This window comes from Poromitra crassiceps, assembly GCF_964638095.1.
Source record: "Poromitra crassiceps genome assembly, chromosome: 29".
Taxonomy (NCBI): Eukaryota; Metazoa; Chordata; class Actinopteri; order Beryciformes; family Melamphaidae; genus Poromitra; species Poromitra crassiceps.
In genome coordinates, this window is record NC_139641.1 from 18,582,644 (window position 1) to 18,603,678 (window position 21,035).

The 21,035-nt window shown below is 42.4% G+C and overlaps 1 protein-coding gene across 3 annotated transcripts in view; it reads right to left on the reverse strand.

The window, feature by feature from the left end:
• The window catches only part of LOC310800117 (ankyrin repeat and IBR domain-containing protein 1-like), a gene marked incomplete at both ends in the record, with an annotated part of 84,905 nt that extends 64,137 nt beyond the window's left edge, over nt 1-20,768 (reverse strand). For all 3 annotated transcript variants that reach the window (XM_083662690.1, XM_083662689.1, XM_083662688.1), the window contains 5 exons: nt 491-690; nt 9,137-9,254; nt 12,303-12,485; nt 16,353-16,653; nt 20,581-20,768. In XM_083662690.1, coding sequence (XP_083518816.1) covers nt 491-690; nt 9,137-9,254; nt 12,303-12,485; nt 16,353-16,653; nt 20,581-20,768 — 990 coding nt within the window. The remainder of the gene's footprint in view (nt 1-490; nt 691-9,136; nt 9,255-12,302; nt 12,486-16,352; nt 16,654-20,580) is intronic.
• Between the last annotated feature and the right edge of the window lie 267 nt (nt 20,769-21,035).

Sequence of the window (21,035 nt, forward strand, 5' to 3'; positions counted from 1 at the left end):
GGAAGATATGCTTTGTAACAGATTTAGCCATAGGCTACTTTCCATCTGGAGCCCCTGTTCTGTTGCACCTTTTTTCTTTTGGAAAAGTAAATGCATGATAGCTGTGGGATATACTGGAATTAATTGTTTTATATTCATTGTATTTACACGAAAAAGAAAAGCTCTGTCCAGTAACCTGGAACACTTATTTTGAGATGTTTTTTGAGTGAGATCGTCCTACCTCATGCAAATGATAAGAAATGTGACATGAATGTTAATTTTCTATTAAAGCAAAGTAAAAAAAAAAAAAAAAAAAAAAAGTCACAAAATAACCCCATCAATTATTGTTCTTAGAAAGAAAATCGGAATCGGCATAAATCGGTATCGGCAAGTCAGACTATTCAAAAATCGGAAATCGGAACCGGCCAAGAAAATGGCAATCGGTGCATCTCTACTAACTAGTTCTATTAATGTGGAGAATATTGGGACATGTGGAGCTGACGAGCCTCACCACAGTGGAGTCATCGTCAGCGGGGGTGAGGCTGATCTGGTCTGGGGAGGTGATGGAGGAGCGGGTGGTGCGGGGCGAGGGCAGGGTGTCCCAGGCGTTGTAGCCGCTGGGGGGCGGGTTGGGCATCTGGACCCCCGAGCGCTGACAGCATTCCTCTGCATTGCTCATCCAGGCCTCTAGGAGCTTCTCCCTGTCCCAGTCTGACCAGAGAGGGAAAGAGATCATCAAATACGAAAGAACAAGAGACAAGCAACGGTTAGGTTACCAGCACACAGGATGAGATGACATATACATCACATTTTGGGATGGCAGCCTAGAGAAGTTATCATTGCATGAGAAGTAGGGGTGTCAAAAATAATCGATTATAAGATGCATCGCGATACGGACGTGCACGATTTTTTTTAATAATCAAATAAAATATAATGGAAATACATGCAGTTGTTTATTTTAATTATGGATCATAATACAATGCAATTCCAAATGCACTTTTATTTTAAAAGTAGCCACACAGTGAGAAAAAGAAAGTGAGAAAAAATAAATCAAAAAAGTGATGCATCGATTTAAGATGCATTGAGATGCATCGATAATCGTAATCGAATCGAATCCTAGCCCTCTGAATCGTAATCGAATCGAATCGTGAGGCCAGTGAAGATTCACAGCCCTAATGAGAAGTAGGCCAAGCAGAGAGACACGTTATCAGGAGGATGATACACATAAAGGCACGAAGAGCACTGAGAAAATGACCCAACTATTGATCAGTGGTTGTGAAATGTTTTTTGCCTGGGCAGTGGGGACATACGGTATACAATTTTAAATCTCCGGCCATTAAAAGTAACATTGAAAGAATTCCTAACATCCCAACTCTGTGCCCCACCTGAGATCTTTTCATCATATGATAGATAGACCAACATAGATCTTTTCATCATATGATAGATAGACCAACATAGACCCACAAAGATACACCCAATTTCAAGAGTGCTGATGTAGAATTACTGGGTAGACCACAAAACCATAAAAACACATTTAATGATCATATTTCATACTTCATGAATAAGGGCCTTGACAGTCAGGACAAAATGGACAACCTACCACAGAATTCCCATCCAGTCTGATAAAACGAGCCTTTTTCTGTGACTATTAAATTATTTTCAACCAAGCGAAAATGTTAAAGTCGAGCTGAACCCAAAAATGACTTTTCTTTTCTTTTAGTTCAAATACCTGGGTATGCAGTGCACCTATTTAATAATGTATGCAAAAAAAAATCACAAAAATCTAATTCCTTTAGTTTTTCACACTTTTTCACATCAAAAGTTCATTTTTCAAGATTTCATTGATAACTAATGTAGTTTGCTGACGTCACCCAGTACTATCAAATTTCTACCCCATTTCAACCAATCATATCACGACATGCAGCTGTCAATCAAATCTTAATTTCAGGATAATTTTCTCTTCCAAAAGAAAGAGAAAATGGCGCCTAGTGCCTGTCATCTGGCAGAATTCCTATCCCATAAACTAACTACTAACTTGGCCAATTGTTAGAAACATGAACAAAAAACAAAAACGATAATGTCTAAGAATGCAAAGAAATGTAACTGGCTCGTTAAAACGTGCATTCCAGGAATATTGTATTCACAGCAGCGATAAAGGTGCGCGCTTGAGAGCCTGCTGGTTGTCAGGGGTCGCACTTCGGAGATTCCAGGCCGACGTGCTGCACTCTCCGCTCGGCAACACGAAGGCAGCTGGCTGCCTGCGGCTCACTAACCTCGCGTCAGCAGGCTCTTCCCGAGGAGAGAGCGCCACAACACGCTGAATCCCACTCGATTTGGAGGCGGAACACGCCAGGATTGGCCAAAGCCCAATCCAGTCCGCAGAATTGTCAAATAAAATCATCGACATGATACTATGACCCGCCTCTCAACCTGTCATCGCAGACAAGTTATGTTTTCAGTCTGAAACGGACTGCGACGCACGTGACGAACGGGTTCAGTCCGACTTTAAGTATTCAAATCACAAAGAAATCTTAATTACTAGTGTTGGTATGTGCACTGTTCAATTCACATAACCCCACACATATCCCAGTGGCAACATTACCATGCTAAGCCTTTCAAAAAGCACATCGAATAGTGTCAAACTGCTGCCATCTACTTTCCTGTTTTTGAATAGCTGCTCAATCTGACATTAGTCCCAGAATAGGTTTGAGAGCAGGTCAGTGTAAATGTTGTTCTTTCCCCGCCCGAAAACTCCTGTCCTAGAATAAGCAACATGACCCGGTATGTTAATAATATGGAATAAGGACATTCTCAGCCCGGAGACACGTTTTGGGACTAATCGAATGCCTCGGACTCCGAATGAACTTGTTGAGATAACGAATCCTACTGCAACAACTTCCCCCGTCCCCCTTCAATTAAAACTCATCGATGAGTACGATCTTATCTTCATGCTTTGGGCCGTCGAAAGAGACTCTGAAATTAAAAGGCTTTTACATTTGGACTTCAACATCCCAAATGAGCTTTGGCAGTACAAACTGTGAGGCAGAGTGAGGCAGGAACACAGGCAGGCAGGCAGGCAAGAGGAAATATGATAAAGACGATGAAAAAATATGGAAATATTCAAGTCCAAAAAAGCCTACTTCCTGGAGATTAAAATAAATAAATTGTGAAATGTCCCGTTGCTTTTAGACAGACAGGCTGCAGTGTGGGGTCATCGTCTCAGCTGCCAGACGTCTGCCTCATATGTGGCACACAGCAGAGCAGCCAGCCGCTCAGCACAGCCAATCACAGCAGAGCAGCCAGCCGCTCAGCACAGCCAATCACAGCAGAGCAGCCAGCCGCTCAGCACAGCCAATCACAGCAGAGCAGCCAGCCGCTCAGCACAAATCTAACCCAAAGTGTCTGGGACACATTGATCAAGTCCTCCTCTCTACACGCAGAAGCTGAAGCCGAGTTCAACTATGTGCTGAACTGGTGGCCTAAGGCTGCAAATCAAATCTAAATGTTATATGATTTTTGAAGTTCTCCAACACACATCATCTCAGCCAAGTTGGAGAACTAAGGCTCAAAATCATGTTTCTGAACGGAACCTAGATGAAAGAGCATCAGTAGGGTAAGTCACGGCAAATGACTGATGTCTGAGGCCATGAAGAAAGTGACATTATACAACACATAGTTCCTGCTTTTAATCCTTGATTCTGGTGATTTTTATTTCTTCTATGTTATTCAAAATGTACTTATCTTCTTCTCTTGTTTGATTTGTGTAGATTTTTACCTCTCTCTTCTTTTATCATCAGTTTTGTACATTAGCTGTGTTTCCATTACAGTTTTTCGCTAAATAATTGCGATATTTCTACAACTTCGACAATGTACAATTGCGACTTGTAGGCGTTTCCTTAAGTTGAGTTTGGTCTGACGGAGCGCACACCTGAACGCAATTCCCATTAGCCTACCAGCAGCTGCCTGCCACAGTGGATCTGCCCCATATCCCGTCCCCTGCATGCTCAAATCCAACCAATGGTCAATGCAAATCACAACATGAAGTTACAACGCATATAAACGAGCCTGATTATCAATTCAAAATAAAATGAGTCGCAAAATGTTGCTGGCTGCGGTGAATGCAGTGAGCGCGACAGGCAGAGGAAAAAAGCCTAATAGCCTAATAGCCTACAACTGGTCCGATTTAGAGATGGAGGGGGGGGAAAGGCTGATTTGGTTCAATAATCACAATGTTGTGTATTATAATTATAACACTGCACCTGAAACGTGTGTAATGTATTACTCACAGTCACTGTATTCACTTCAGTCAGCAGCACCGCACCGGTGTGTGCTTTTCATCCCCTCATCTCGCGCTGTGCCAAATGCGCGCACACAGGCAGCCTGTCACCATGGACCGATTTCTGCCATTAAACATTATCTATTTTATATATATTTTGCATAACACTCGTCTTTCTGCTAGCGTTGCTTCAAAGTTTTCCATTGCTGCGGAGGTTTTGCCACGGCTTATCGAACCGTTTCTCCCTCATTTTCCGCTGCTTTTCCAAAGGAGAATGGGTCACATGACGTGCAAATGCGGAAAACGTGTTTCCATTACACTTTTGCGATAAACTGCTATATCGACACGTCTGAAAAACCACCTCATGAGAGCGCAAAAACTTTTTGCGATATTTGGGAGGTTTTTCGAAATTTACGTGTTTCCATTACCCAATTTCTATTGCGATATTTAGATTTTGCGCATTTCTGAGGGTAATGGAAACACGACTATTGATACTTGATATCTTGTTCATACTGTTAATTGACCCCTTCTGTTGTTTTTATGCTTGTACAGCACTTTGTAAACTCTGTTTTGAAAAGTGCTATATAAATAAAGTTATTATTATTATATTATTATTATTATATATTTTGCTTCTTTTTTCGCAACCAAAAATGTGCAAAGCTATATTAGCAATGAGCCATAGGCAAAACTATACTGGGATTAGCATTCACATGTTCCTGTCTGCTTGTTTGTGATTGTACTTGTGTTTGAGAATGTGCATGTACAGTAGCAGTGTTTGTTGTGGGTATTCTATGTTACCTATGTGGCATGTTAATTGTTATTCTCAAAATAATAGGCCTCTGAAATAGTATTAACAGCATGTGACACTATAACACACCATTGAGACCAATACAAATTAATTTCTTTTGGATAAGAAAGGCACTTCATCTAGGTGGGTTGGCTGGTTTTAAGGGAAGCACTGGAGTATACCATGTGATTGATGCATATATCAGGATGACTATCGGGTTTCTACCAGTTACAAATGCCAGTTACTACAAATCATATTTAAGACCAATTTCACCCCATTTGCTCTGAGAGTTACCAGCTCTGCTTAACCAAGGTGACTTATCTCCAGAGAAGTAGAGAGAGAGAGATAGAGCCTGACCGATATGGATTTTTTTTCCCCACAATTTTTTTTATCCCCCATTAGTGCCAATTTTAATTTCTTTATCCTGGTTGCTGCTCCATCCTCTGCCGATCTTGGGAGAGCCGAAACTGACTCCATGCTTCCCCAAAGACATGGGCAGTTAGCCAGCCGATTCTTTTCACCTGACAGAGGAAGCTTCACCGGTAGGACATAGCACGTGGGAGGATCACGCTATTCCAACGAGTTCCCCTACAGTACCTCCGAACAGGCGCCCCGAACGACCAGAGGAGGAACCACTTCAGCGACCAGGATATTGCATGTTTTGGTGAGGGGTTCCTATATGAAGGAAACCCCCAGGGGGCACGGGGAGAACATGCAAACTCCACACAGAAAGGCCTTTTTGACGACCCCACCCGGGCGGTGGGCACTCGAGGACATGCGGACGGGCACGCACTCCTTCAGCGTTCACAGCGTCCCAGGTGGGACTCGAACCCAGGACCTTCTAGGTGTGAGGCGACAGCGCTTAACACTGCACCACGATATGGATTTTTCTGACCGATAACAATACCTGATTTTAGAGGGGGGGAGATCACTGATAACCGATATGGTGATTTCTTTTTCTTTTTTTGCTGGAATGAAAATATAGAAATATAGGATTTTGCACCGATATGACGGGGCAGGGGTAGCCTACTCAGAAGGTTGCTTTCTTAAACAATTAACTTTATTGAAGAAATATTTAACATTATTAAATATTGTCAATGCAATATAGAAATGAACACTGACAAAATAAAGAATACAAAATAAATAAATAAATCAGACCCATAATGAGTCAGACAGACAGACAGACAGACAGACAGACAGCTTTTGCCTAAATATAATCATGTCTTCTTCTCTGGAAAGCCATTTGTCCTTAATTACTTTTCATATACTTTCCACATACAGGTTAACAAATAACTGACAGTTTGTATTGTAACAGACTGTTCTGTTTAATGTGTCTGATTAGTGTGTGTCCCTCCGGAGTTGCTGTAGCCTACGTCAGGATGTGTTTTTGTTTTTGTTTTGTTTTGTTTTGTTTTTGGAAGCGCTTCCTACCAGCTTCCTACTGGCTGTGTTGGTGTTAATGGCTTCGTCTGTATTATATGGTATGAACACTGGCTGCGTGTGTGTGTCCCTGCCGAGTTGCCGTACAATGTTTTGGGAATACGTGTCTTCCGCTGTATCATCTGATCTGACTGTACTCTCGTTTGTCGTTTTATTAGGAAGTTACCACTTAACAGGCAAACAAAGACGCTGGGATATAGAATATTAACTGCCCGTGAGAAGAGCTGTCAAAGAAAATGAAAGAAAACATTTGGAAGTATGGCTAATATCATATATGGACGTTATCAAAGGACTTTCGCAGGGGATTTCCCCCGGAGTCATTTTAGAACGATTCAGTCAGATTTGGTGGCAGTCATCCAAAGGGCCTTTCTGTGTGGAGTTTGCATGTTCTCCCCGTGCCTCCCGGGGGTTTCCTTCATATAGGAACCTCTTCACCAAAACATGCAATATCCTGCCCATGTCTCGGAGGAAGCATGGAGCCAGTTTGGGCTCTCCCCAGATCGGCAGAGGGTGGAGCAGTAACCAGGATAAATACATTAAGTTAGCACTAATGGGGGATAAAAAATGGGGGGGGGGGGATATTTAAAAAATAAATAAATAAATAAAGATTTGGTGGCAGTTTGGAATCAGATGAGTATCGCTTGTTAAAGAACTGGATGCATTGAAGCGCAGCTGAAGCACATGGGCTGGCTAATTCAACCCAAGCACATTTTCTGCATCATATATTCAGTCAAAAATAAAATAAATCATATGGGCAAACATTGAAGCCGATACAGTATGACGTTACGCCAAATGAGGGCAATATCGGTACCGATATATCGGTCAGGCTCTAGAGAGAAATAAACATTTCTAATTGTGAGACCTCCGGGAGCAGATTTAAGACTCAAACACAACATTTAAGTGTAGCTTTGAATTTAGATCATTCAACATTTACTTTGTTGTACTTTTTGTTTGTACTTTTTAAGGACCTACAGACACCATTATTTAGTGTACGTGTGTGTGTGTGTGTGTGTGTGTGTGTGTGTGTGTGTGTGTGTGTGTGTGTGTGTTAACAGTAGGGATGTCACAATGGACGATGGCATCATCGTCGTCGAGGGTGGGGGGAGTAGGGGGGCTGGGGCTGTGTGTGTATGTGTTATGACAGCAGTGCCTGCCTGGCAGCCAGAGCCCATAGGTGTGTGAATGCATGTGACGCATAATGAGCTGACCACCTGTCCTTAGTCTCCTTACTCTCAAACGTTCATTTTGGCGAGCTGGGAGTCGGGGAGTTCGTAAATTCAATCTGATGTTCTCTACACTAAATGAGAGCGACTTCACGCACGGTCCAGTTTGTGCCAGAGTAGCCTCAACGCGAGACTCATCAGTCATTGAATGATTGATGAGTCTCACGATGAGGCTATGCCAGAGTGCGCCCTCATCTGCCTATGACAGCCACCCGCTCCTAAACGGATATGCTGCTGAGTCTCTCCCGAGTTAACGTGAATAAACATTCACAAAAGAGTGTTCTTAGAATAATCAAACACTCAAAAAATATTTACTGTAATAGCAACGGTTTTCTCTCATTTCGAGCAACGGCTCCCTTTTAAAAGTCTGTCCGTGTGTCGGTGTGACAATATCACCGCATCATGTCAGTTGAACATGATTAGTAGCCTATCTTATCTTTAATCATATCCAGAACATTACTCTTAACAGGTTTGTAATTAAAGATTTTATTAATGAGGCTCAAAGCGGACATGAGAAACATGTTTAAATATACAGTAGTAGCATTTATTCACTGAAAAATAGTCTGAACACACACTACACTCACTGCTGCGTCACACATCTCTCCACTCTCTTTCTCACTCACACACACACACACACACACACTTTGCGCTTTGTGTGGCAACAAACCGCATTGACAGCTGATTGACAGGCTGACAGCTGACATGAAGTGAAGTCTGTACTACCGGTATAGAGCTCGCGTTAGGAGCACGCTGATAGGCTTAGCTTGTAAACAACTACGGTGGCTCGTAGTGGACAAATATCATGACATTGCGTAACGTTATAGCCCCCAGATGTCCGTCAATTCTTGTGCCTGTTGATGAGCGATTTAAACAGAGCGACAGAGAGATTCCAAAGGGTTGAATCGAGCGACAGAGAGAAAAATAAATATCTCGGTGTGAACACAGCTTAAGAGGTTGATGGGAGTTGGCCCATCAACGATGGTCGATGCCATCGTCCATCGTGCCAACCCTAGTCACAATACTATAATTTCTACTTCGATAGCGATACCCAGGAAAATATCGATACTCAATACCATTTTCCATAAAACGGGAAGGGGGGGATGACGACGCATCAAGAAGCATAAAAATAAAGTTAGACAGACGCACACTTCTCCATAATCTAGGCCTGATCAAACTTTGAACTTAGACAGCAGCTCTAGCCATCAGAACACGTTTAGCTTGTTGAAGCAACAAATACCCACCCAGTGCTTTCATTCAAAGAAAGCACTGATGCTATCGAAACTGTTGCAAATGAGTATTGTATCCGTTTAAAATGTTTAGTATTGATACTTATCGATACCTGTTGCAAATAAGTATTGTATCCGATTACAATTTTCAGTATTGATACTTTTCGATACTATTGATACTTTTGACAACCCTAGTGAACAGTACCGTGGGCCCGTAGCAGCGCCTCTGCAGTGAAGAGCGGTGCCTGCAACATGTCTGCCGTCTCCACTATCAGCTGATCCTTCAGCCTGCGAAGCTCCTGAGGTCTCAGACCCTCATACAACTAGAGGAGAGGAGAGGAGAGGAGAGGAGAGGAGAGGAGAGGAGAGAGGAGAGGAGAGGAGAGGAGGAGAGGGGAGGAGGGAAGGGGAGAGGAGAGGAGAGGAGAGGAGAGGAGGAGAGGGGAGGAGGGAAGGGGAGAGGAGAGGAGAGGAGAGGAGAGAGGAGGGGAGAGGAGAGGAGAGGAGAGGAGGAGGGGAGCGGAGAGGAGAGGAGAGGAGGGGAGAGGAGGGGAGAGGAGAGGAGAGGAGAGGAGAGGAGGGGAGAGGAGGGGAGAGGAGAGGAGGGGAGAGGAGAGGAGAGGAGGGGAGAGGAGAGGAGAGGAGAGGAGAGGAGAGGAGGGGAGAGGAGAGGAGAGGAGAGGAGAGGAGAGGAGAGGAGAGGAGAGGAGAGGAGGGGAAAAAAACAAACAAAGAGCTGATTGCCGACACATGACTGGTTGTGGTGACACAGACTCAGTGCGATAACAGAATGATGACGGCAGAAGTCACATGCCTTTTGGTGGACAGAAAACACACTTGACTGTGTGTGTGCGGTGTGTGTGTGTGTGTGTGTGTGTGTGTGTGTGTGTGTGTGTGTGTATTTCTAACAGGCACAGCTGCACACATTTCCAGCAACGAGTGAGAGATTGGATTACAAATAGATGAGCAGTCCTCATGTCTGCTTCTTCTCTAAGCTACAGGACTGGACTGCAGATGAGTGACTGAATGACACAGAAAATGTTTTCACCTCTTAGTTACTTGTATACGTTTTTACTAGACGGCTATCGGTGGATATCACACCACAAATAGCATTTGTACTGGGATTGTGAACTAAATTTATATAAAGTATCTTTGTTGGTGACTTATGATGATGAATCATAATATCAATATTAAATGGTCTTGCAAAACAAGACAAAGTGAAAATAAAATTTCGGTGCACAAAGCATGTGTTCTCTGCTAAAAAATGTGGACTTCTGAGAGCGCAATAAAGTATGTAAATAGTCATAAGTAAGATGTTGTGATGTACCTCAGAGGATAAGAACATTTTATCAAGTTTTTCCAAATCTCTCACCCCCCAAGCCCCCTTTTTTTACTGTAATCCATACTCGGGTCTCGAACCCTGGCCCATTTACAAAACACTAGTACGTTATAGTGTGGTTATGTATGAGCATGTTATAAACACTAGTACGTTATAGTGTGGTTATGTATGAGCATGTTATAAACACTAGTACGTTATAGTGTGGTTATGTATGAGCATGTTATAAACACTAGTACGTTATAGTGTGGTTATGTATGAGCATGTTATAAACACTAGTACGTTATAGTGTGGTTATGTATGAGCATGTTATAAACACTAGTACGTTATAGTGTGGTTATGTATGAGCATGTTATAAACACTAGTACGTTATAGTGTGGTTATGTATGAGCATGTTATAAACACTAGTACGTTATAGTGTGGTTATGTATGAGCATGTTATAAACACTAGTACGTTATAGTGTGGTTATGTATGAGCATGTTATAAACACTAGTACGTTATAGTGTGGTTATGTATGAGCATGTTATAAACACTAGTACGTTATAGTGTGGTTATGTATGAGCATGTTATAAACACTAGTACGTTATAGTGTGGTTATGTATGAGCATGTTATAAACACTAGTACGTTATAGTGTGGTTATGTATGGCATGTTATGAGTATACAATACATCTCATCAGTGGAGTCTGCCTCTATGCAATCTGCCTCAGAGTGCCTTCTGATAAAGTAGTAGAGCTTAAGGGTTCTTAAACTATGGTTTGAAATCCAAACTGGGTCCTGGACCTCCGTATGTTGGGTCTTCACGTGACAAGAGGAGTAGAGCCCGACCGATATATCGGTCCACCGATATTATCGGCCGATAACCGATATATCGGTATCGGCCGATATGTTGGCCGATATGCCGATATTTTTTTATTTTGTATTTTTTAAGTTATAGACAGCATGTTGTGTGTATTTGATCTTTTTTCTTAAAGCAGCTACAAGCAACTTTTTCGATTGTTATTAAACAGTATCAATTTAATATCAATGCATCACATCTTACCTCTAATAGTAGACGAGACCAACGCAGAGTAGTCTCGCTTGAACCCCGAGTGAATCGGCCAGTGTTAGTCTCTCTGTGGCCAGGGAAGATCAGGAAGTGAAATGAAACGGTTTGCAGCAGCCACTTCGGCCATAACCACAAAATAACTTCCAAAAAACCTGTTAGAATATAACGAGAGATGTTCGCGAGAGTATGCGTGGCATTCACATTGTTTATGCTATGTTGCTAGGCAGCGCGAACGGGTGAAGGCAGGCAGCTGCGTTTCACTTCCAGGTTTCACTTCCGCGTTTATCCGGTCCGGCGGTAAGGAGAGAGAGAGAGAGCCCCCTGTTGACGCGAGTTTAGACAGACACAGACTTAATAATCATCTAAGGGAGCAATCTCTGATTCACACGGCTTTGGTCTCAGCTACTATTATAGGTAAGATGTGATGCATCAATATTGTAATTATACTGTTTAATAACAATCGAAAAAGTTGCTCGTAGCTGCTTTAACTCACGTTATATTTTATATTTGTTCTATTTGTGTTTTTTGTATTTCTAGTTATTTATAATTATTAAATTCCCAGTTCAGTTTACCGTTTCATTGCATTGATGTCATTTTGGACAATAAAGTTTATGGATAAGCTGTAAAATATCCTCCCTACATTACATATCTCCAAGTCATGTCAAGTCATATCTTTGTCAAGTGTTTGATATTTGAGGGATCATTGCAAAACAATTGTGTAATATAATGGTGTATTATATAATATAAGAATATCGGCCGATATATCGATATCGGAATCTTTTTACTCTCTAATATCGGTATCGGCCTCCAAAATCCAGTATCGGTCGGGCTCTAAAGAGGAGTGAAAGGTTTTGTCAGTTGGGTCCCAAGGTGATCAGCTGATTCTACACAGATCATCATAGTGATTGTATGTTAGGGTTTGGTATTATGTTGTACTTCACACTGGTTGAGGTTGTCATGTTCTGCCTCTGGGTTTGGTATTTTGTACCTCTCGCCGGTCAAGGGCGGCGTACTCCGCCTCGATGCCCTCTGCCTCGGGCGCCAGAGAGAACACCATCTGCGACTCCAGGCTGAGGGCCAGCTCCTTGTGGTGCTGCTTCTCTGCACAGTCACATGGAGTCTCGCGGTTTTCGTTCTCCGCAAACAGGTCGGCTTCTCTCTGCACCAGGAACTGCACGAGTGGGGACAGACAGGGGGAACAACATTAAAGGGGTAGTACACAAACTACAGCCAAGGAAACGCAAGAGAGCTCAGCTCACTTCAGTGTTGTAGTCCAGTCGAGTCGGACTGGAGTCAGTCCCAGTCCTGGACACATTTTCTGGACTTGTGTCTCGACTCGGACTCCAGCATTCATTCATTCTGACTCGGAAGTTGAGACAAGGACTCTGACTTGTTCATTGATAAAGACTGTTTTTTTGTAATAGACCTTAATAATTTGCCATAAGATATTGATACTGTGACATTATTCAATTTCATGCACGGACAGGCATGTGTGTTCCACCTACATTAGGGGTGTCAAAATTAATCATATAATCGATGCATCGCGATGCGGACGTGTGAATCGAATCGAATCGTTGACAGATGAATCGTTGAATCGTTTATGTTTAAATTTCTATTGACATTCAGATTTACTTTCTAAGTCAAAAGGGAGTTGATATTTATCTGACTGCTTGTATTAATTGATGAAAAAGTAGCCATGTGCAGTAATAATACAGAAAATTGAGGATGTGATAGGTGGAGCTGCGATACTTTGAGCTTTATCGAGATGCATCGTGATGCATCGTGGAATCAAATTCAATCAAACTTTATTGCAGCCAAAGGCCAAAAGGTACAAAACAGGACATGTATATAAATAACAACATTTTAAAGCTAAAAACAGGTCCATCATTAGGTCGTCATCATATAAGTTTGCCAACAAACAATATTTGTGGAAACCTAACTTGTGCATACACAGGGACTGACCATGGGGCACCACCCCACCAATAAAAAGTTAGTAAAACTTACATTGTGCATACTTAAGGACTGACCGTAGGGTACAACCCCACACAGCCAAGAGTCATAAGAGGCACTTGTACCAGTGTGACCATATATGAGAGTGGTAACGAACAGAGCTGTAGCTTGGATTAACCAACACCATAATTACCTCATTAAGTGACCCATCAAGTCTACATTTAAAACTGTGCATGAGGTTTCTCAGTAGAGCCTGGAAGGTTGTCAAGCCATTAGTACAGAACAGCTGACTTGCACTACCCCCCCTAGGCTCCTTCAGGAGAATCCTGAGGGCGTCGTTATAAGCTACCTTAAGTTTACGTAAACTCTCACTTTTGTAGTTCACCCATAAGGGGGCAGTGTAGAGAGGGGTGCAGTAGGCTCTGAACAGGTTCACCTTCACCTCCATTGAACAGAAATGAAATTTCCTGACTAACATGTTAGCTTGCGCATATAGCATACGACGCTGTCTAAGCATATCAGAGTCATCCTGCATCTTGTCATCAATGATGTGTCCCAGATATTTGCAGTTGCTGGCCACAGAGATTATCCGTCCTGACAAATAAAATACGGGGAAATTAAGTTTCTGATCCCCTTTCGACCGGCAGATCAGAACCACACTCTTTTTGGCATTATATTTCACATCAAACATAATACCATATTCAGAACAGATGTTAAGTAGCTGTTGAAACCCCGCACTACTGGGGGAGATAATGGCAAGATCATCAGCATACATAAAATGATTAATCAATGTGCTACCTATCACACAGCCAGTCCTACAAGTAGTCAACTGCTTGGATAAGGCATCCATATAAAGATTAAAAAGGGCTGGGGATAAAATCCCCCCCTGACGGACCCCATTGCCAACACTAAATGGGGCAGACACCGAGTTCCCCCAACTTACCCGCATACTCTGGTTGGCATACCAGTATACAAGGATGCGGATGAAAGAACCCGGCACACCTCTCTGCATTAGTTTGGTAAAAAGCTTATGGTGATTGATTTTGTCAAAAGCTGACGAGGCATCAATAAAGCCAACAAACATAGTGGAGCCATGTTGTCTGTAAAGCTCAACCGCTTCTTTTAACGCATAAATACAAAGATCTGTACTGTGTTTGGCCTTAAAACCAAATTGATTATCAGTGGTTGAGATAAAAACACTTATCCTATCGAGTAAAATCTTTTCAAAAACTTTCGATATAATACTGGCTAGGGCGTTGAATCGTTGACAGATGAATCGTAATCGAATCGAATCGTGAGGCCAGTGAAGATTCACAGCCCTAACCTACATGCAGTGTGGATTCATGCTCATGTTCAGTAGGGCTATCTCAGACTCAGGCAATGGTGGTGACTCCTACTCTTCTTTGGTGACGAGGACTTGGACTCGGCTAAAGCGTTTGAAACACCTTGGTGTACATGGAAGACCAGAGGCACACAGTCACTGAAGTTTGCTGAAGGCACGGCTGCGTGTTTATGGACAAAAGGAATAATCCTGATTGTTTTATTAGTATGATCACAACAACTATTCGGTTTCAAGATTCAAATAAAGATAAATTGAATACTTTGATGTGCAGCTTCAAACCTAAGGCAAACTTTTCAGAGAATGTGTACTTGTTTGTCATCATCTGGTTTAGAACCAAAGTAAAGAAAGGTAAAATTGTGATATACTATTAATAACTATGATTAATTGTGCAGCCGTAGCAGTTGGATGATTATATGTCAAAATATCAATGCGGAACACATGTGCAAATTGTTACTGACATTGTACTTCCCTGTCTCACCACCATTACCAGTGAAATACGAATATCTGTGATCACACTCATAATGTAATATCAGCTGTTATGATACACTCATATCAAAGGGCTTAACCCGACAGATCCAGGCTCTTCAGACAGGCAGCTACACAGACAGACATGCATTCACACTTGTATGTTGATGACACTGTCTGAATGCTGTATGTAAAGCAGCTGCTCCACACAGATGACTAAAGATGTATTGTGCTGCACACATCTCCCCCAAAACTGCTCACCAGGGACAGGCTTGGCGGGCAAATATATGATGCTCCCTTCCCCTGGGTCTACTGTGACACAATGCCAGTGCCACACATCATTGATTACTCAAATTCATAACTAATAAAAAAGGACAGGTATTTAATAATTAATAATAATACATATGACTTATATAGCACTTTTCTAGTTACTCAAAGACGCTTTACAAACAGTATAACATAAAACTTTACACTAAGGATGTAACGATATTAGAATTTCTACTTCGATACCGATAACCGGGAAAATATTGATACTCGATACCATTTTCGATACCATGCGGCGGGATGACAACAACACATCAAGAGGCATAAAAAATAAACAAAGACAGATAGATGGACAGATGCACGCTTCTCCATAATCTAGACCTGATAAAACTCATTAAAAACTTTGACCTTACACAACAGATTACACCTGCTTTAGTCATCAGCCTATCACAACACAGCAGATCACACCTGCTCTAGCCATCAGCCTATCATAACACAACAAATTACCCCTGCTCTAGTCATCAGCCTATCAGAATACTTTGAACTTGTTGAAGCAAAAGATACCCACCAATGACAGGGAGGGAGAAATCAGTGGTATGTTTGATTTCTCATTAAGAGAAAGCACTGCTGATATTGATACAGTTGCAAATGAGTATTGTATCCGTTTCAAATTTGTTGTATTTATACTTATCGATACTATCGATACCTGTTGCAAATGAGTATTGTATCCGTTTCAAATTTTTAGTATTGACTTTTATCGATACTTTTGACAACCCTACTTTACACAAATACAGAACAAAAACAAATATGGGGATTGCAAAATGAAAAAGGAAGGTGGAGGTAGATTCATGTTAACACCTTTCCTCAAATCACTCCCAGTCCCTGTGGAGCTATTTTGCTGCCACCTGAGTGGCCTCTGATCCCCCTCCAAATGCACACTAGAGAGAATATCCTTCCTTTAGCTGAACTGAAAGAAGCCGGCTTGTGGCGTTATTATTTCCCCCCAAAAGCCCTCACCTCCACGCAGGTCTTCATGCCTGAGGCGGCAGCGTAGTGCAGAGAAGTGCTCTTCTTGTTGTCTGTGGCGTTGACCTCTGCGCTCTCGTACTCGCCCTGGTCCAGCTTGGCTCCCGTCCACGTCAGGACCACCTGGAGGCACTCGGCCCGGCGGTGCTCGTCCTCGTAGGGCCGTGAGATGCGGGGGTGCAGGGCCCCCTCTGAGGTCAGGATCTGGGGCCCCATGCAGAGGAGGTGCAGGGAGGTCTCGTTGTGCACGTTGCGCTTGTTCGGGTTCCCGTCTTTGCTGAAGAGAAAAGACCTGAGGAGGAAGGAAGACCCGACAAATAGCAGGGACAGATAAGCAATGGATGCACACAACTGCTTCTCAAAGTTTCACTCTGGGAGAAAGTTATTTTTGTGGCCAATGTTTAGGCTCAACCAACCGTTTTTACTAGGGGTGTCACGATACACTCAGTTCACGATACGATACGTATCACGATACTGGGTTCACGATAACGATACGATACGATACGATTTTAACAATATTTTTTTAAACTTGAATAATGACAATATATGACTGGAAAAGTAGTATTTTATTTGAAATGCACAAATACAAAACATGCTGTTGTGGGAAATTGTTATTACAATAACAACTAGAAAAAACATGAGATTGGAGATAAGGCTTATCTTGAAATAGAATGAGTTACACCGTCACTTAGATTTACTTTGAACTAAAAGGTTTCTCAGCAGTATAAATTCTCATTATGCATCTTCAGTTTTTCTTCAAACTCAAACAACAAGACTTTTCTTAGTCTATTTTTTATGCATCTTCAGTTTTTCCTGTCAAGTAAACAGTTTTGCCAGAAACTCAATTGAATGGTTTCTCTCCTGTATAACTTCTCATGTGTCTCTTCAGAGACTTGTTCAAGTGAACTACTTTCCACACATTGAACTTCAACAAACAAAGACGTTTCTTTGTCTACTTTTGAAAAAAAAAAAAAAAAAAAAAAATTCACGATATGAGATTTCATCTCAACGATACATATCGTGACATTTTACTATCGCGAAATTTCGTGGGACGATATATTGTGACACCCCTAGTTTTTACTGTACTATTACTACTTCTTTTTTAAATCAACAAAGTACCGTAAATTCCGGACTATAAGGCGCACCGGTGTATAAGCCGCACCTTCAAAGTTGACTATTTTTTTCTTATATAAGCCGCACCGGACTATAAGCCGCGGGTGTTTTAATGGTATTTTTTGTTTTTTTTTACAGTGCACACAGTGTCCGCGGTGTGGTGAAAAGAGGGCAAGAGAGGAAATTAAAACAGAAGTGGATTTATAGTTAGAAAGAGTGCTAAAGAAGAGAGAATTCCGTTTTTTATTTTTTTATTTTAGTTACTCACAGTACTATTGACCAGTCCAACTCAAAAGATATTCGGCAGTTTCACTTTGAGCTCTTGTTCCGCCGCTGTCCATCAATGGTTATGACGAGTCTCGCTGGGTACAGTACGCCAAAGCGATATCCATTGACTTTAACCTTTTCGATGATGCTGTTGTATGTTGCGCGTTTCTGTTGCACCAACGCGGAGAGGTCCTGCCGGACGAAAAAGCGCGTACCCTCCCAGGTGAGGGGCTTCTTCCCCGCAGCCTGGAGGATGAGTTGACGGTCGGGCCAGCGGAGTAGGCAGATGAAGATGGCCCTCGGTGGCAGGCCGGGGTCTGGACGTGGCCGAGGCGCCCGGTGTGCCCTGTCCACCTCTGGTGGTTTCTCGCCTTCCTTCAGGTCCAAGATGTAACACAGGATTTTGCCACGAAAGCGTCCATGTCACCAATCTCAGCTCCCTCTTTTACATTGATCAGGCGAATGTTATTTCTTTTACTCCTGCTGATTAAGTCATCAACCTGCGTGTGCAGGGTTTCGATTTGTTTTTGCATTTTATCCACTTTCGGACTCACTGTGTTGTTTTTGTCCTCCAGTGCGCTGATGCGCTTTTCCGCATTAGAAACTCTGTTCGCTTATTTTCTTTAGTGAGTGAGTGGATGGACTTCTGCACGTTTTCAAACTTGTTTTCAAGCTGCTCAAACCTCTGAGCGATGTCGGACTTAATCGATAGTGTTTCACGGAGTAAAGGTTTAGCCCAAGCCGTGTATCTCCAGCCTCCAGCAGGTGAGTCATTTCCTCATTCATGGCGGTGATTGCTTCGTCTTTTTCTTTCTGCTTACCTGTGTTGTGTTATGTTATGTTGTTAAAAGAGGGCAAGAGAGGAAATTAAAACAGAAGTGGATTTATAGTTAGAAAGAGTGCTAAAAAAGAGATTTTTTTTTTTTTTTTTTTTTTTTAATCCATAGATAAGCCGCACCGTTATATAAGCCGCAGGGGCCAAAAAAGGCCAAAAAACGGGAAAAAAGCCGCGGCTTATAGTCCGGAATTTACGGTATTTTTTTTCTAATGCTTGGAGAACCCATCTTCCTTCAATCCACAACGAAAAATGAAGACTGTTTAAAACACTGGTGTCAACCTAGCAGGGGGAGTTTGTCCCTGGGAGTTCCCCAAGCCCCAGTAGCCGGTGATTTCTCCGACTACTGGCCTCTGGCCTACCGGTTACTTTATACACTGTAAAAAAAAAAAAAAACAGTGCACCTGAACGCAACATGCAAGATACCCGCTGAATAAGTGTTCAAATGTTCATGTCATTCTGGCCAATACTCCACTTCTGTTATAACATTTCAGTCTGGAATATGGAATATCTTTCAATAATCGTTATGACTAAAAGGCTAAAAGTAATCTCATGTGTAAGAAATGACTGTTCTACATTGAAGTAAAACTATAAATGATTAACTCGTTGGTTTTGGATTTATTTAGCTTCAAGAGTGCATTTTTGTTTGTGTGACCCTCAACACAGGCTTTGAGAATCCCGGGCCACTTACTGATACTTATGCTTAAATTAACCCACTCATATTCTGGTTTATTTATAGAAAAACATTTTCGCTAGTGGAAATTCTAATTGGCTGGTAGCTTCTAGCAGCCATATTGGCAGGTGGTCAAAAAAGTTAATTTCAAGCCCTGCAGGGAGAGCAGGTGGTGACATAAGAGTGAGTGAGAAAAGGATCAAATATTGGTTAGACTGAATAATGACATCACAACTGTTAATTTAAAATGAGTTATTCCTCTAAACCTGACTTCAAATGCCCCATATCTTTCCACGCCGGCGCCGTTTGGCCCTCAACCCTCAGCAAAATCTGGCCCTCTGGTAGCGAGGAATTTTTTTGTGGTCCTCTCTATCATCAAAGTTCCTGGGTTACGGCATGACAATATTTGTTCGGCCCCCAGCAACAATCTGGGTTCTCATGAAAAATAATTGCCCACACCTGATCTAGCCTCTTAAATTGGCTCTCAAAGTGAACCAGATTCCTGCATTTTAGTTTAAAATGTACACATTTTTCTTAGAGGGGGGATGGCCCCCCGAACCCCCCAAGAGAGTCCAAGCAAGGTCTACCCACCACAATCGCGCAAAATCCTGTGGGAAACATAGTTATTAGTATTTTCTTTGTTCTTAAAAATATACAATGCCTGTTTGTGTTTTGCAATATGGATATTGTTTTATTTATAATTAAATTGAGCATTGGGCCTTTATAAGAATGTTTATTTGTATTATTTCAATTGTCACACACTCATGGATACATATTTGAGGTTTGTTTATTAATTGGGAAAAGGACCACCGGAACAAACGCCGCGAACATGATCCGGCTACTTTTTCAATCTGACTGGCTACTCAAAAGTTTGGGGAACTCTCTGTAACCCTAACCGTTAAATGGAAATGTACATATCCTCAGAAATTACATTTACTTGTATCCAGTCTACTTTGTTTTCACTTGATTTTTTACACACCTGCTGCCCCTAACCTTGCCTCCCTTCTTGCAGTTTGCTTCATTGTACTGGGAATGTAAAATGGAGCATGTGCAAGCTACCCATTAGAGAAAAAGAGGATAGGGTCTGAGTGAGACGAGTAAACAAGAACACATGTTGTTAGTTTTGTGGGGTGGGAAGCAGCCCATCCTATTCCATCCCAGCATGCTGCATCCCTGAGTGCTGCTATAATATGCTGAATATGTGGAGAGACAGATGGGACAGAGACAAAGACCTATAGAGAAAATAACATGAACATTTCTTTCTCTGAAAGTATGTGACTCTACATTACGTCCGTTTGTTCGATTCTGTCTAGGGGCGGCCATGTCCTGACCTGAGTAGGCGCGCCATGGCGTGCCGGGCAGCATAGTGCAGTGGGGTGTTGTGCTGGTAGGGCTCTCCGTACGTAGCGTTGGGGTCCAGAGCCTCCTTGAACTGCGGGTTGCTCTCGTACAAATGCCAGGCCAGCAGCTCGTCCCCGTTGATGAGAGCCTTGCGGAACTTGGTCGCCGTATTCCCCATCTCTTCCCCGGGTTCGAGCTCTAACGCAGCGTCGTCTTCAATCTGTCCAAGTGCAAAAGGCCGGCATGCTGAATGTCCTGAGGAAAAGAGGAAAAACAGGCCTTTAGATTCCTTCGCGGCTGCGTCTGAGTCCAACAAGTTTTTTGTCCGCGAGGAAAAATAAATAAATCAACACGGTCGCTAAGCTTGCGGCAATTAAAAATGTCTGAACTTGAAGCCCTCTAGCTGAACCTCCTATTAGCCACCCATATTCTTTGAGTAAGCCGA